The sequence below is a fragment of the Pinus tabuliformis genome, chromosome 9 (assembly GCF_031772625.1).
Source record: "Pinus tabuliformis cultivar Carrire ecotype Pingquan chromosome 9, CPIR1, whole genome shotgun sequence".
In the NCBI taxonomy this organism is placed as follows: domain Eukaryota; kingdom Viridiplantae; phylum Streptophyta; class Pinopsida; order Pinales; family Pinaceae; genus Pinus; species Pinus tabuliformis.
The window spans coordinates 351,928,195-351,939,731 of NC_142307.1; the positions used below are offsets into that span (position 1 = coordinate 351,928,195).

Consider the following 11,537-nt stretch of genomic DNA (forward strand, 5'->3'; position numbering starts at 1 on the left):
CTAATTTGGTGCCCATTTATGTGTCCTTGTTTTTGCCCAATTTGATATCCTTTTGTATGCCATGTTTTGTTCCCTTCTTTGTGTCAACTATTGCACAATTTTTCACTTCTAATTTAAAACACTTTGTATGTCAATTGTTTGCATTTTGTATTAATTCCTAGTTTAACATCCAATTTTACTTTCAATTTTGCATCCATGGTTACATCCGCATTTGACTTCTTATATAGAGTATATTTTTCTTTACATATATGACCCCCTTTATAGATTCATAGTGAAATATATGATAGTTTCTAAATATCATTAAAGCAGATATCACAATTCAAAATCATTTGTAAAGAAATTTAAGAGAAATTGACAACATCCATCCAAAAAAATAACAATGTGTCATTAACAATTTTCAAAACATGTATAAAATAGCAACATAATACTAATAAAATCAGTATTATTTTTAATCAAAACAAGTAAAATTCAAATATGATTAACAAATCAAAATATTTCATGAATATCGTTATTCTACGATAAATTAACAACATACATAAATCAAACTCATCGTATGATTACAAAATCAAAATGTCTCATTGATATAGGGTAAATTCACAACACCCATCTAAACATAACAATGTCATTCTACACAATAATTTCTTCATAAAAAACAATGCATGTGCATGCCTAGCTACCACCACCAAGATCATCCTCATGATCATCTTGACCATCCTCATTACTCTGATCCACATCATCACCAACACCGCAACTATCATCATCATCTCCTCCTTCACCACCATCATCCTCATCCTCATCCTCATCATCTCCTGATATATGTTGAACATAATTTGGATCATCGTCTTGGCAATCATTACCTATAGCATTCTGACAAAAAAAATCAGTATTACATGTTAGTATTAATTACATAACACAACGCATGTTTTTGTTATACAATGTTAACCATAAAATGAGGTAAGATATACTAGCATTTGCACCAGATGTTGCAAAGGAAACGCCGTAAGGCATAAATTGAAAAATACAAATACAACAAAAGAATACTTTGATAAAGAATAAAAATATATTGAATGCTCAAATCAATGCCCCATTAACTGGAAGCATTTAGTAGACATATCTATCAACATTAGGATTATACACAATGATCAAGAAATTTTCCATATACAAACAACAACTTCCACAACAACCTTTTGTCACATCCACATTTTAAGAAATGCCTTGGAACGTGATCGGAATCTTCCATATTGCCTTTTTCATTATGCAGATAAATCTTCCATATTGCTATTTTCATCATGAATATTGTTAGTTCATTGTTGTAAAGTGTTAGTGTGTTAAATTCAATACTATAAGTTCGACAAGTGAAAAACATTCCTCAATTAGCATAATATACATTTTTCTCTCACCGTGTATTTTTCAGTCAAAGAGCACAAGTAACATATTAACATGTATTTTCCCTTCATTATTTTCATCATAGAGCCAAGAAATCTACGCCTTATCTATAAAGTAACAAAAACATTTTGAAATAAGTTTAATATTTCAAGCCAGTGTCTAACCTATAAAGTAACAAAAACTTTTTGAAATAAATTTAATATTTTAAGCAATTGACTAACCTACTTTAATAATTGAAAAATTCTCAAAGATGAATTATACTCCATAATAAGAGAGCCAACATTGGAGCCCATACTTTCACTAAAACCAAAAGAAACACAACCACTTGTTAAGAAGAAATTCAAGTAATAATAATAAAACAAAAATAATAAACATTAAAGTATAAAATGGTATTTCCAACGCACAAGTATAAATATACATGCTCTATGTCCATTGTTAGATTAAATGGGTGTGGAGAAAGTTAGTAGAGAACCCAAAATTGTATTTCTAATTAGGATGGGTGGAGAAATGCTTTAAATGCGGGTTGTTGTCATTCTAATGAAACCCTTTGCAAAGGGGATGTTAAGATTCTGAGAGAAAAGCTAGGCTTGGTAGAGAACACCTTCCTTGTTAAACATTCCCCTACTGTAACCAAAAGGAAAGGGCAAGAGAAACAATAATTAGGTTTTTGTTCACAAGTTGTACAAAATATATAGGTGCTATTGATGTTTGAGTGAATAATGGGAGAGATTATTTATGAAATTGTGATAAGGCGCACCTAGTTTTGTCAGAAAGAGGCATATTAATGACAAGTACATCACATTTAGGTAGCATTTCGTCAAGATTTGTCTCCAATGTTGCTCCAGTTTCCTTTTCCAATTCGGGTCCAATAGAAAGACGGTCGTGGTAAAGAAGCTTACAATTGAAGGGCTGTACAAAGGAATGCAATTCAATTCAACATCATGTAATGTTTATTATTATTAGATTGAAATTTTGAAACAAACAGCATGCATGCGTAAGAATTATGGAGCACTGATTTTTGAAAAGAAGTTTGCAACATCATGAAGTAGTACTAGATCCTAAGAATGAATACCTTCAAACGCTTAAGTAGTTCTTTTCCAATACGCCCTGCACCAATAGAACCAATAGTTTTCCCTTCTAGATCATATGACCTGTAAGAAATTGCTGCCACTTTCCAATCACCTTCAACAATTTGCTTATATCCAGGCACAAAGTTTCGCATCAATATGAAAATGCGCATTAGCTCATCTTCTGCCACGGACACCACATTACTTTCGCTGATCTTCAACCAATGATGATACAAACAAATCAATGGAATTAAAAAATATATCCAATATAAATAAAATGCGTTTTTTTAAAAGTAACTCCTAAAGAGAGAAAAATAAAGTTAAAAAATATAACAACGACAATTGTGTAGTTAAAGTGTAACCAAAACAAAAATATATATACAACAATAGAATAAATAAAATGCGTTGTTTTAAAAGTAACTCCTAAAGTGAGAAAAAATAAAGTTAAAAAAATATAACAATGACAATTGTGTAGTTTAAGTGTAACCAAAACAAAAATATATATATATATATATATCAATAGAATAAACCTATCAAGTGTGGATCAAGCAGTTTGTGTCGGATTTAGCCCATAAAATGTCATTTTCAAATTTAACAATAGAATAAACCTATCTAGTGTGGATCAAGTAGTTTGTGTTGGATTTAACTCATGAAATGTCATGTTCAAATTTAATGGAGAGGGGTTGAGAGTGGGAGCCACTTGTGAAGGGTAAAAATTATTCCGTAAGGCACTTAGTGAGACAGAGCCTTGCACAAACCTATTGACAACATCCTACAATTAGACAAATCATTCTTCCATCAACCATTGGAGCTGATCTCAACCTAAACGTAGGTCACCACGGTTAAAGAGAGGACATCATAACGAAACAACGAATTAAACATGGAACCGTCATTTCTAAAGGAAACAATGGTACCTAAAGCTGTTCGAAATGTTCGAAGGAAGGAGCAAAATGTCATTTATAAGAAAATAGTAAACTTCGTCCACAACAACGCTACTTAGGGTGGAAATTGTTGGGAAAACCACCACAAGAAAGGAACAAAAAATGGGAAGGCTAGAAATGCAATTATCTTTGCCCTTGAAATGTCTGCTAAAAGGAGAGGAGAGTTCGAAGGAAATTAAAGAACTCAAAAGGCAGTCCTTGGAGTCATCATTGCCCGATTTGAGAGAGCTTCCATTTTTTGAAAGAGTTGTTTTACTTGCACCTCCCCTCTCCATTTTGTTAAAGAGTTGTTTCACTTGTTATGCTAGAGTTGTTCGGTTGTTATGGAGGAAAGGCATTCAACAATTTTCAAATTTGAACCTCTTTAGCATTATAGTGTTCCACCCCTGATTCAAGCACCTGAAACTCTCTATTTTATTTACAGGAAAATAAAGAGAGTGTTAGTCTATCTGTGTTCCTCGAGATATAATGCCCCATATCCAAAATACGAAAGCTACAGGAGAACAGTTATTACACAGTACAATCTCACCATTACAAAGGAGTCGATAAAAGACCAAATGCATTAAAGCTTTCCAAGAAATTGCAAAAACATACAATAACATAAGTGAAGATCAAGGTAAATCTGCAGTACATGTTGGATTGGGGATAAAGCCAATATCATAGCATGAGATTGACAATTAAATGAGTTGTAAATAATAATGGAATGATATGGAATTGAATAGCCTACAGGCTGAATATAAACAAGAGAGTTATTATTTCATTGTTATTAATTTATTATAAAATCACATTTTTTAAAACAATAACTATTTTTATTTCAATACCAACCATTAACTAATTTCTAAGAATAATTCTAATTATTGTTGTCCACTTCATCTTCTTTCCATTTCTGTACCATGAGGGAAAAACCCAATACCATTCCTATATCTTAAAATTAACATTAAATATGTCAAAATAGCTCAAGCATATTTTTGCAAGCATATTTTGGAAAACAATCATTACAGACGGATTAAACAAAGAAGAGCGCTTTGAGATCTTCCGCAAATCTTTCAGGAATGTAATAAGAGCAAAATAAAACCCATGGGTAAGTACAGCCAAAAGGATAATGAATCAATCTAGTCACAGTAAATATCAATATGATAATCCAGGTAAGATGTATTGTCACTTTTCCTGATTTCAGCCCTCTTGGCACCGGTAGGTTACCTATATCCTTGGGAGAGAGATAAGGTGGTTCCTGTAGAAAGGAGACAGCGGACAACAAAATATTCAATTTAATCAATTGGATTATGGTTCGAGCCCCATTTGAGAGTAGTGGGGCTTGGCAATAAGAGATCCAATGATATCTAACCAAGCCAGGGAAGCCAAACTGTTGTTGAAATATTTGTCTGACAAAGTGGCCTGGTGGAAAGATGGACTTCACCATAACTATTTCAAACAAAGTCGGTGATAAAAGGATCCCCTGTCTCGCCATTCTGCGAGTCCTTGGCCCGTTTCCTTTGGAAACACCTATCATGTATCCCACGCAATGGCAAGTGCATTAAGCTTGGGAAGATAGTATGGACCATCCACCTATTTCTAAAGATGTGTCTCTCTAAGACGTGAAACCCTGGATGCTGGATCAAGGTATAACAACCCTTTTCCTTGATGGCACCTTTAAAAGAAACCTGGAATGGCAGGGGCAGGGAGCCTTCATTGACTTCAGATGAAATCAAGAGAGTCGATATTATGGCAGGTTGGTATTTTCGTGAACAAACAAGTGAAGGCTCAAGCCCTCTTCAAAGGCCTCCAGCTTCTTGAAGCTCAAGGGGCCTGCTAGGCAACAATGGTGGGTGATTCAATGATTATTCTAAGAGATATTGTGCACGTCTCTTCCAAACAGTGATACACAGCCCATTGGCACAAAAGAATTATTAAAAAATGCGGAGCTTCAGCCTTCAACAAGATCAAATTCCTTCATGTCTCAAGGCATCAAAACGATCAAATTTCTTGAATCTTCACGTCTCAAGGCATCAAAACGGGAAAAAAAAACCATCAAACTATCTAATAGTAGCATAAATGTAGGGATACAACAGAGTGTCTGCACTAAAAGTCTGGAGAGAGGGATGGGATGATGTCAATGGTGGTGGGAACCAGGCTATTGGATCACTGTTGGAATTGCCAAAAGCTTAAGAAAGGATCCAGTTGTGTGATCCTACGGGAGGCATAGGAATGATGATGCTCGGCTCTCCTATCATCTAATGTCCAAGCAAGGAAACTCTTGAAAATATTATCTCTGCTCTGCTGAATGTAGGGCTAGTCTAATAGGTGGAAGGTGGCTAATGTGTAAAGATGGCTATTGTCCTTGGGCTACCTTAGCTGTTCGTGTTTAGTGATCTGTGGTATTATGACTCCTCAAGTCACTATTAAACCATGAGAACCATGCCCAGGCAGACTAGTGTGACATTGTGGATGAGAACCAAAACTAGACTCCTATAACCTCCTTTTTCATCCTTTAAATTGCAGAATTAACTGACTGTTCTAGTAATCGTTCTTGAGCACCCGAAGATGTGCACCTTAAATAATAAGAATAATACCTTGTAACATATGAATAGTCCATCCTGTGCATGTAGGATATGCACATGAGGTCCAATAAAATCACTAACCAGAATACCAGGTGTTATTAAAGCCTCTACAGGTTGATATATATGAATGTTACAGTGTGCAGGAGTATGATTCAATTCCATACGAAAATACAAAACATCTGATAGGATTTCCTTATACCTCATAGGCAAACAACCATTGTCCCTTCTATAGATGAGCAGAATAAGTGCTTGGTTCTCTACACTAAATAAAGACAAAGTATAGTACTTATTGCTGACAAAATAGGATTTAAATCGCGGTTCAATTGCTTGACATTCAGCTGGTCACAGAATTGTAGAGTGCATAATCATAAGTGATGTTGCGAGCCTCATTGCTCAAAGTCTAAGGGTCTTGCGAGCCATAATCACATCCATGTATGGCATATCTTGTGATTATGGCATTTTATGAGGTCAATTCTTGTGAAGACATTTCAGTTTATAATAAATTTTGAACCTTAACAGAGTTTTGGCAAGACCTGGTTGAGCTAGGACATCAACAACACAGCTGATATGAATGACATAATCTAGCCTCAAGAGGGAGCCTCTTTTGTTTCATCACTCTAACAATCTATGAAGTGGTGGAAAGCATAACAACTTCCCCTTGAATATGACACCTAAACTGAGTACAAATCCTAAATGATGCAGCCCTTGGTGCATGTCTCTCAAAGTATCGATATTTCAAATGTTGAAAGCTCTTGTGCCCATTTGATATGCATTCGATTGCAGTTCCCCTGAAGAAAGAATCTTATAAAGGTGAGGCCATGGCCAATATGTTAGCCATATCCATTGGAGTTGCCATTGCTTGACAACTTTAGTGTGATCAGTCCCACCATGATTCACATGGGCTTCTACTCAACACTGGCTGTTGCTATTGTAAGAGTCTTCAAGCTCGTTGAACCCATAGTATTGATAAGTGTATTCTTTGGGTCTCTGGTTTTCAAATTCTGCCTATGTTTTCCTCTCAATATCATTATTTCAAATGCTGAAAGCTCTAATTCCCATTGCTGTGTATTTGATTGTGGTTTCCCTGAAGAAAGAAGCTTATAAAGGTGAGCCCGAGGCCAATATGTTGGCCATATCCATTGGAGTTACTATTTCAGCTTATGGGGAGGCCAAGATGAATGCATGGGAGGTGATTCTCCAGTTAAGTGCAGTTGCATGTGAGACTACCCAATTGGTTCTCATACAAATTCCACGAACATCAAAAGGGATTAAGTTGAATCCCATCACATCTTTGTTGCTCCTTGTTGCCTTGTTTTTCTCAGCACCCCCTGGGCCTTAGTAGAATACCCATTTCCGATAATCAGGGTCTCTTCCTTTGATTTGGATTACATGACATTTCTGCTTGTGCCTTGGCTCTTAATCTTGCAGTGTTTCTTCTGATAGGAAAGACTTCAGCCTTGACTATGAATGTTGCTGGTCTTGTCAAGGACTGGCTACTCATAACATAATCTTTGTCTGTAATAAATGAAAAGGTTACAGTCATAAACTTGAGTGGGTGTGGACTGGATTTTCTGGCTGTCTGTTACTATAATCATTTGAAACTTCAAGCTCTCAAGTCCAATGACAACCAACCAAAGTACCTCAGCAGTGCAGCTGATGCCAATGATGAAGGAGAAGGTTTGATAATGACGAGTGGGAGATTCTCAATCAGAGATTCAGAACCAGTAGAGAAAAATCAAATTCAAGCTTCAGGATTAGGTATTTAGATCATTAATATTGTCTTGTGCTAGAGATTACTGTTCTTGGATTGGCTCCTCTATGCCCAGATCTATTTGCAGGGAACAGGCCAGTCATTCACAGTGAAGAAGATAATGACAAGATTAGTGTATAATGATGGACAGGATGGTGCCATGGTGCCAACCTAAATCTCAAGTAAGGAGACATTTGTTCATCAATTTGTCAAGAAGCATGGCCTACAATTCAATTGCTCTAAGCCTATCACTTCTTCCACCTGTCAAATAAATTGTTTCCTGTTTGTTTAGTTGACTATGGTTCTAATAAATATACTATTGTTTGATGTAAAAAGACAAAACAAAACAAAAAATATGGAAAGTTGTGACCCCATTTTCTAACTACAAATTGAAATCGGATTACCATAGTGACCACCTCTGCTTATTGGAATCAAAAAGGGGGTGGGTTATGCACAATCCTCCGTATCATTTGCTATTACCAGAGATAATTAAAGCCACCCTAAACTCAAGTCTTAACTATGATGATAGGGTGTTTGGGGAGGGGGATCCCTTACCAACCCACTATAATCTGCACAAAAGCATCCTAAGAACATATGCAAAATCAACCCTTCAATGAAATGATCCAAGAATATAGGTACTCAAACATTGATTTTATCAAAGAAAAATACAAGACAGAAAGAAAAGATCATAACAAGGATTAGAAGAGTCTAAGAACAGTGCTCACTGTCTACAGAGCCAAGACGAATGCAGAAGAGTTCTTCCTTCAGTTCCCCATCTAAGAAATCAGTTGCATGCCAGACCCAAGTTTTATCACTACCTGCGTGCTCCTGAAGTGACATTGGGGAATGAACTGCAAGGCAAAAAGTTGAAATATTTCCAGAAAGTTGAAATATGGCAAATTTTTCCAATCAAGAACTCTAAATAATTTCATTAGGACAAGGCGTAGAGGATTCATGACGGTGACAAGAAAATAATGGCGCTTTGCAATTTTAGCACTCTCTTGCAGAAAAATACCTTTTCTGAAATCGTTTTGACCACGAAGAAACGCAGATGAACTGTTGGAAGTCGTGCAGAGAGAGATCTGGTGGCTCGTGGATCGATTCTGGGGCAATGTTTATGCGATTGCAAACCATGATTGTTCATATGCGAGCTACTGAGCTCGTTGAGAGGGATACGCGCAATGGCGCCAAACTACCAAGAGGATTTGAATTTAAAGGCGGGATAGAATATCTACCGTCCGATCATGTCATCGACGGCCGTATATTTGTGTTTCAGTAAAACGGATTTTCAAAGAATTTAAAATATTATACATTTTATAGAATTTGAAATATTATACATTCTATTATTTAAGTTGAATAATAGTTTTACTTTGGAAAAATAATTGGGCACATCAAATAAAATATTGATGCGACGGACATAGAACTCCGAAACAATATTGCACCCTTCTCTTACTCCAAAACAATAATGCACCCTTCTCTAGCTGATGTGTCAATGCTTTCTTTGAAGTGGAACTTAAAGAATTAAGTAATTATTCATTATTAAATTGGGATTTTATATAAATTAATTGATTATTTATTAATGTTAATTTCATTTTATAATTTTATAGTAATTTTTAATAGATTTTTGTTAAAGATAATTATTTGAGCTATTATTGTATCAAGATTTTTGTTGTGTCTTTTATTATTATATTTTAATCCACTTTAAACATGCTCAAAATATGTTTTCATCTTCATTTGTGGAGATTATCTACTTGCATATTCAAAAAGTTTTGATGTAGTTTTTGCCTTGAAAAATGATTATTGTGATTGTAATGGTGAGAAATTATTCTATAAACAGTGTTAAGTGTTATTTAGAATAAATGAGAAATTCTTTTTGAATATATAAGACTAATCTTTGAGAGAATAGATATATATTCCCTAATTATCACATAAACAAGGGGTTAATCTTGCATTTAGTGCTTTATCTCTGTAGAGTTTCGCTAAACAAAGGGAATACCTCCTCCTGCATGACTTCGATTGTCCCTCCCTCTTACAGGATTGCAAAGCATTAAGAATTGAATCTTCTTTATTTTAAAGATGTAGTCTTGTCGAATATACCAAAAACATAGTAGGATTCTTTCATTATTGACAAAATCAAGCACATGTGCAAGGGAAGTATTCATCTATGGATGGTTAACAAGTTCATTAATAACTACAAGCAAACGCTTCAAACTATGTATTTAATGATCTCTAGTCATCATCTAAAGAGTTCAAGAATCAAATCAATTCCAACCTAAGTTCTAAGTATATGGTAAACCTCTACTCTAGAGGTTCTATTATTGTAAAATTTCACAACTATGGAAGTTGTGGCAAGGTCTCAAAGGAGGGACTTTCTTTTTGGGGCAAAACTAACCTTTTTTCAAAAGATAGTTTCTATAATTGAATCCATCTTCAATATCCATTTCTTCAACCCCACTCTGCCGGATTTGAATATTGAATCCCCCCTACTTATTTTGGGATGAGATGATCTTTCAAAAGCCAACATAAATATATTGGGGACTTACAACAATATACAAACTAAGCAAGGAAGGGTATACACACATGTGTTAGAATTTGAATTGAAGTTGACTTGAGCAAAGGTATAACAATGCATATTTAATCAAATATTGGTGATTTTAACAACCACATCCATTAGATTAAAATAATGATACTTTATGTGTATCTATATGCAAAGACAAAATACTTGAAAGGCACCTTCCCAACAACAAAGGTCATTATAAGAAAAATGGAAAAATAACAAGTTGATGGGTGGTATGATTGAATGAAGAATCAAAGGGCAAGAAAGAAGAGACATCCAAGTTTAGTCCTAATAAAAGATTTTATGGCCCCTTCCAAGGAGTGCGTTATTAAGAGGGACACAAACATGATCATGGAGTCTGTGCTAAAGTCTTATGGGAGAAATAGGAAGCATGTGAATGAGATATTATGGATTTCAAAAGAGAAATCATGTTATTCAATCCAATAGAAGCAAGGGGATTGGTGCTACTTGAGACTCCATAAGCTCTAAATCAATTGGTGAAAGCAAGAAGTCTAAAAGATAAATGCAAAGAAAGGAATATCCATCTATGTACAAATCTACAATAAATAAATTCAAAATTATACAGTGTTTCCATATAGACAATGTTAGGTCCCTATAACACTAGTGATTCCCCCATTACTAGTGTCATTGTGGCCCTTACTGTTATTGTTGTGCCCTTATTGTCCCCATATTGTTATTATTGTGCCCCATAGAAGCCCACTATTGTTATTTTTGTGCCCTTATATTATTATTGTTATGTTGAATTTGATTATATTGTGACCCCTTAGACTCCTATATATAGAAATGAGGCTTTGTCATTTGTATCATCCAATAATTGTTCTTTTGTGTAATGTAAAGGAGGTTGCCCCCTCGAATAGGCTGATTTCTAAGTTGTTGATCTATCTTTTCTATCTTTTTGTGAGTTGGTTTCATAACAGACAACCTAGGTTCGAACCCTAAAAAGTGTAGGGTCTTTGTGAGTGTTTGCGAGGGAATGTGTTTGACATCACATAATTGGATTCCCTTCATCATCAAAGAGACATGTGTCCCAAAAGTCAATTTGGTTTAAGTGGATGTTAATATGATACATTGTATATTTTTTGAGGGTAGTAGCACAATTGGAAAAAAGCATGTTGGCAAGCCCTTGTGTATCCAAGTGATCGAAAGTTCAATCCCCCAGACATATCTCACCAATTGAACTTAAAAAAAATATGATACATTGTATATTGCAAAGTCATTAAGTTAAGTAATGACCTTGGCTAACCCAAATATTTAATT

The 11,537-nt window shown here is 35.0% G+C and overlaps 1 protein-coding gene across 5 annotated transcripts; it reads right to left on the reverse strand.

Moving 5' to 3' along the window:
• Positions 1-409: 409 nt before the first annotated feature.
• LOC149148660 (formate dehydrogenase, chloroplastic/mitochondrial-like) lies at positions 410-8,880 on the reverse strand. Of its 5 annotated transcripts, none has more exons than XM_089440178.1 (4): positions 8,718-8,880; positions 2,459-2,668; positions 2,144-2,295; positions 726-867 (listed from the first exon to the last, which is right to left on the reverse strand). In XM_089440178.1, the coding sequence occupies exons 1-4, from the start codon at positions 8,844-8,846 to the stop codon at positions 858-860; spliced, it is 501 nt and encodes a 166-aa protein (XP_089296304.1). In that variant the 5' UTR covers positions 8,847-8,880; the 3' UTR covers positions 726-857. The 5 variants fall into 5 exon arrangements, 4 of the variants coding, with proteins under 4 accessions (XP_089296303.1, XP_089296302.1, XP_089296304.1 ...); XM_089440179.1 differs by having other exon boundaries at positions 738-867; positions 2,187-2,295; XM_089440177.1 differs by lacking the exon at positions 2,144-2,295 and having other exon boundaries at positions 410-867; positions 2,459-2,663.
• Positions 8,881-11,537: the final 2,657 nt, after the last annotated feature.

What these genes read in the sequence shown, in the direction of transcription:
- LOC149148660 (XM_089440176.1), bottom strand. Translation starts at nt 8,846, where the DNA reads ATGAACAATCATGGTTTGCAATCGCATAAACATTGCCCCAGAATCGAT. An exon ending in TCAAAACGATTTCAGAAAAG is followed by an intron (nt 2,669 to 8,717) that starts GTATTTTTCTGC and finishes CATTGGTTGAAG; the next exon opens with ATCAGCGAAAGTAATGTGGT. An exon ending in AACTACTTAAGCGTTTGAAG is followed by an intron (nt 868 to 2,458) that starts GTATTCATTCTT and finishes TTTTTTTGTCAG; the next exon opens with AATGCTATAGGTAATGATTG.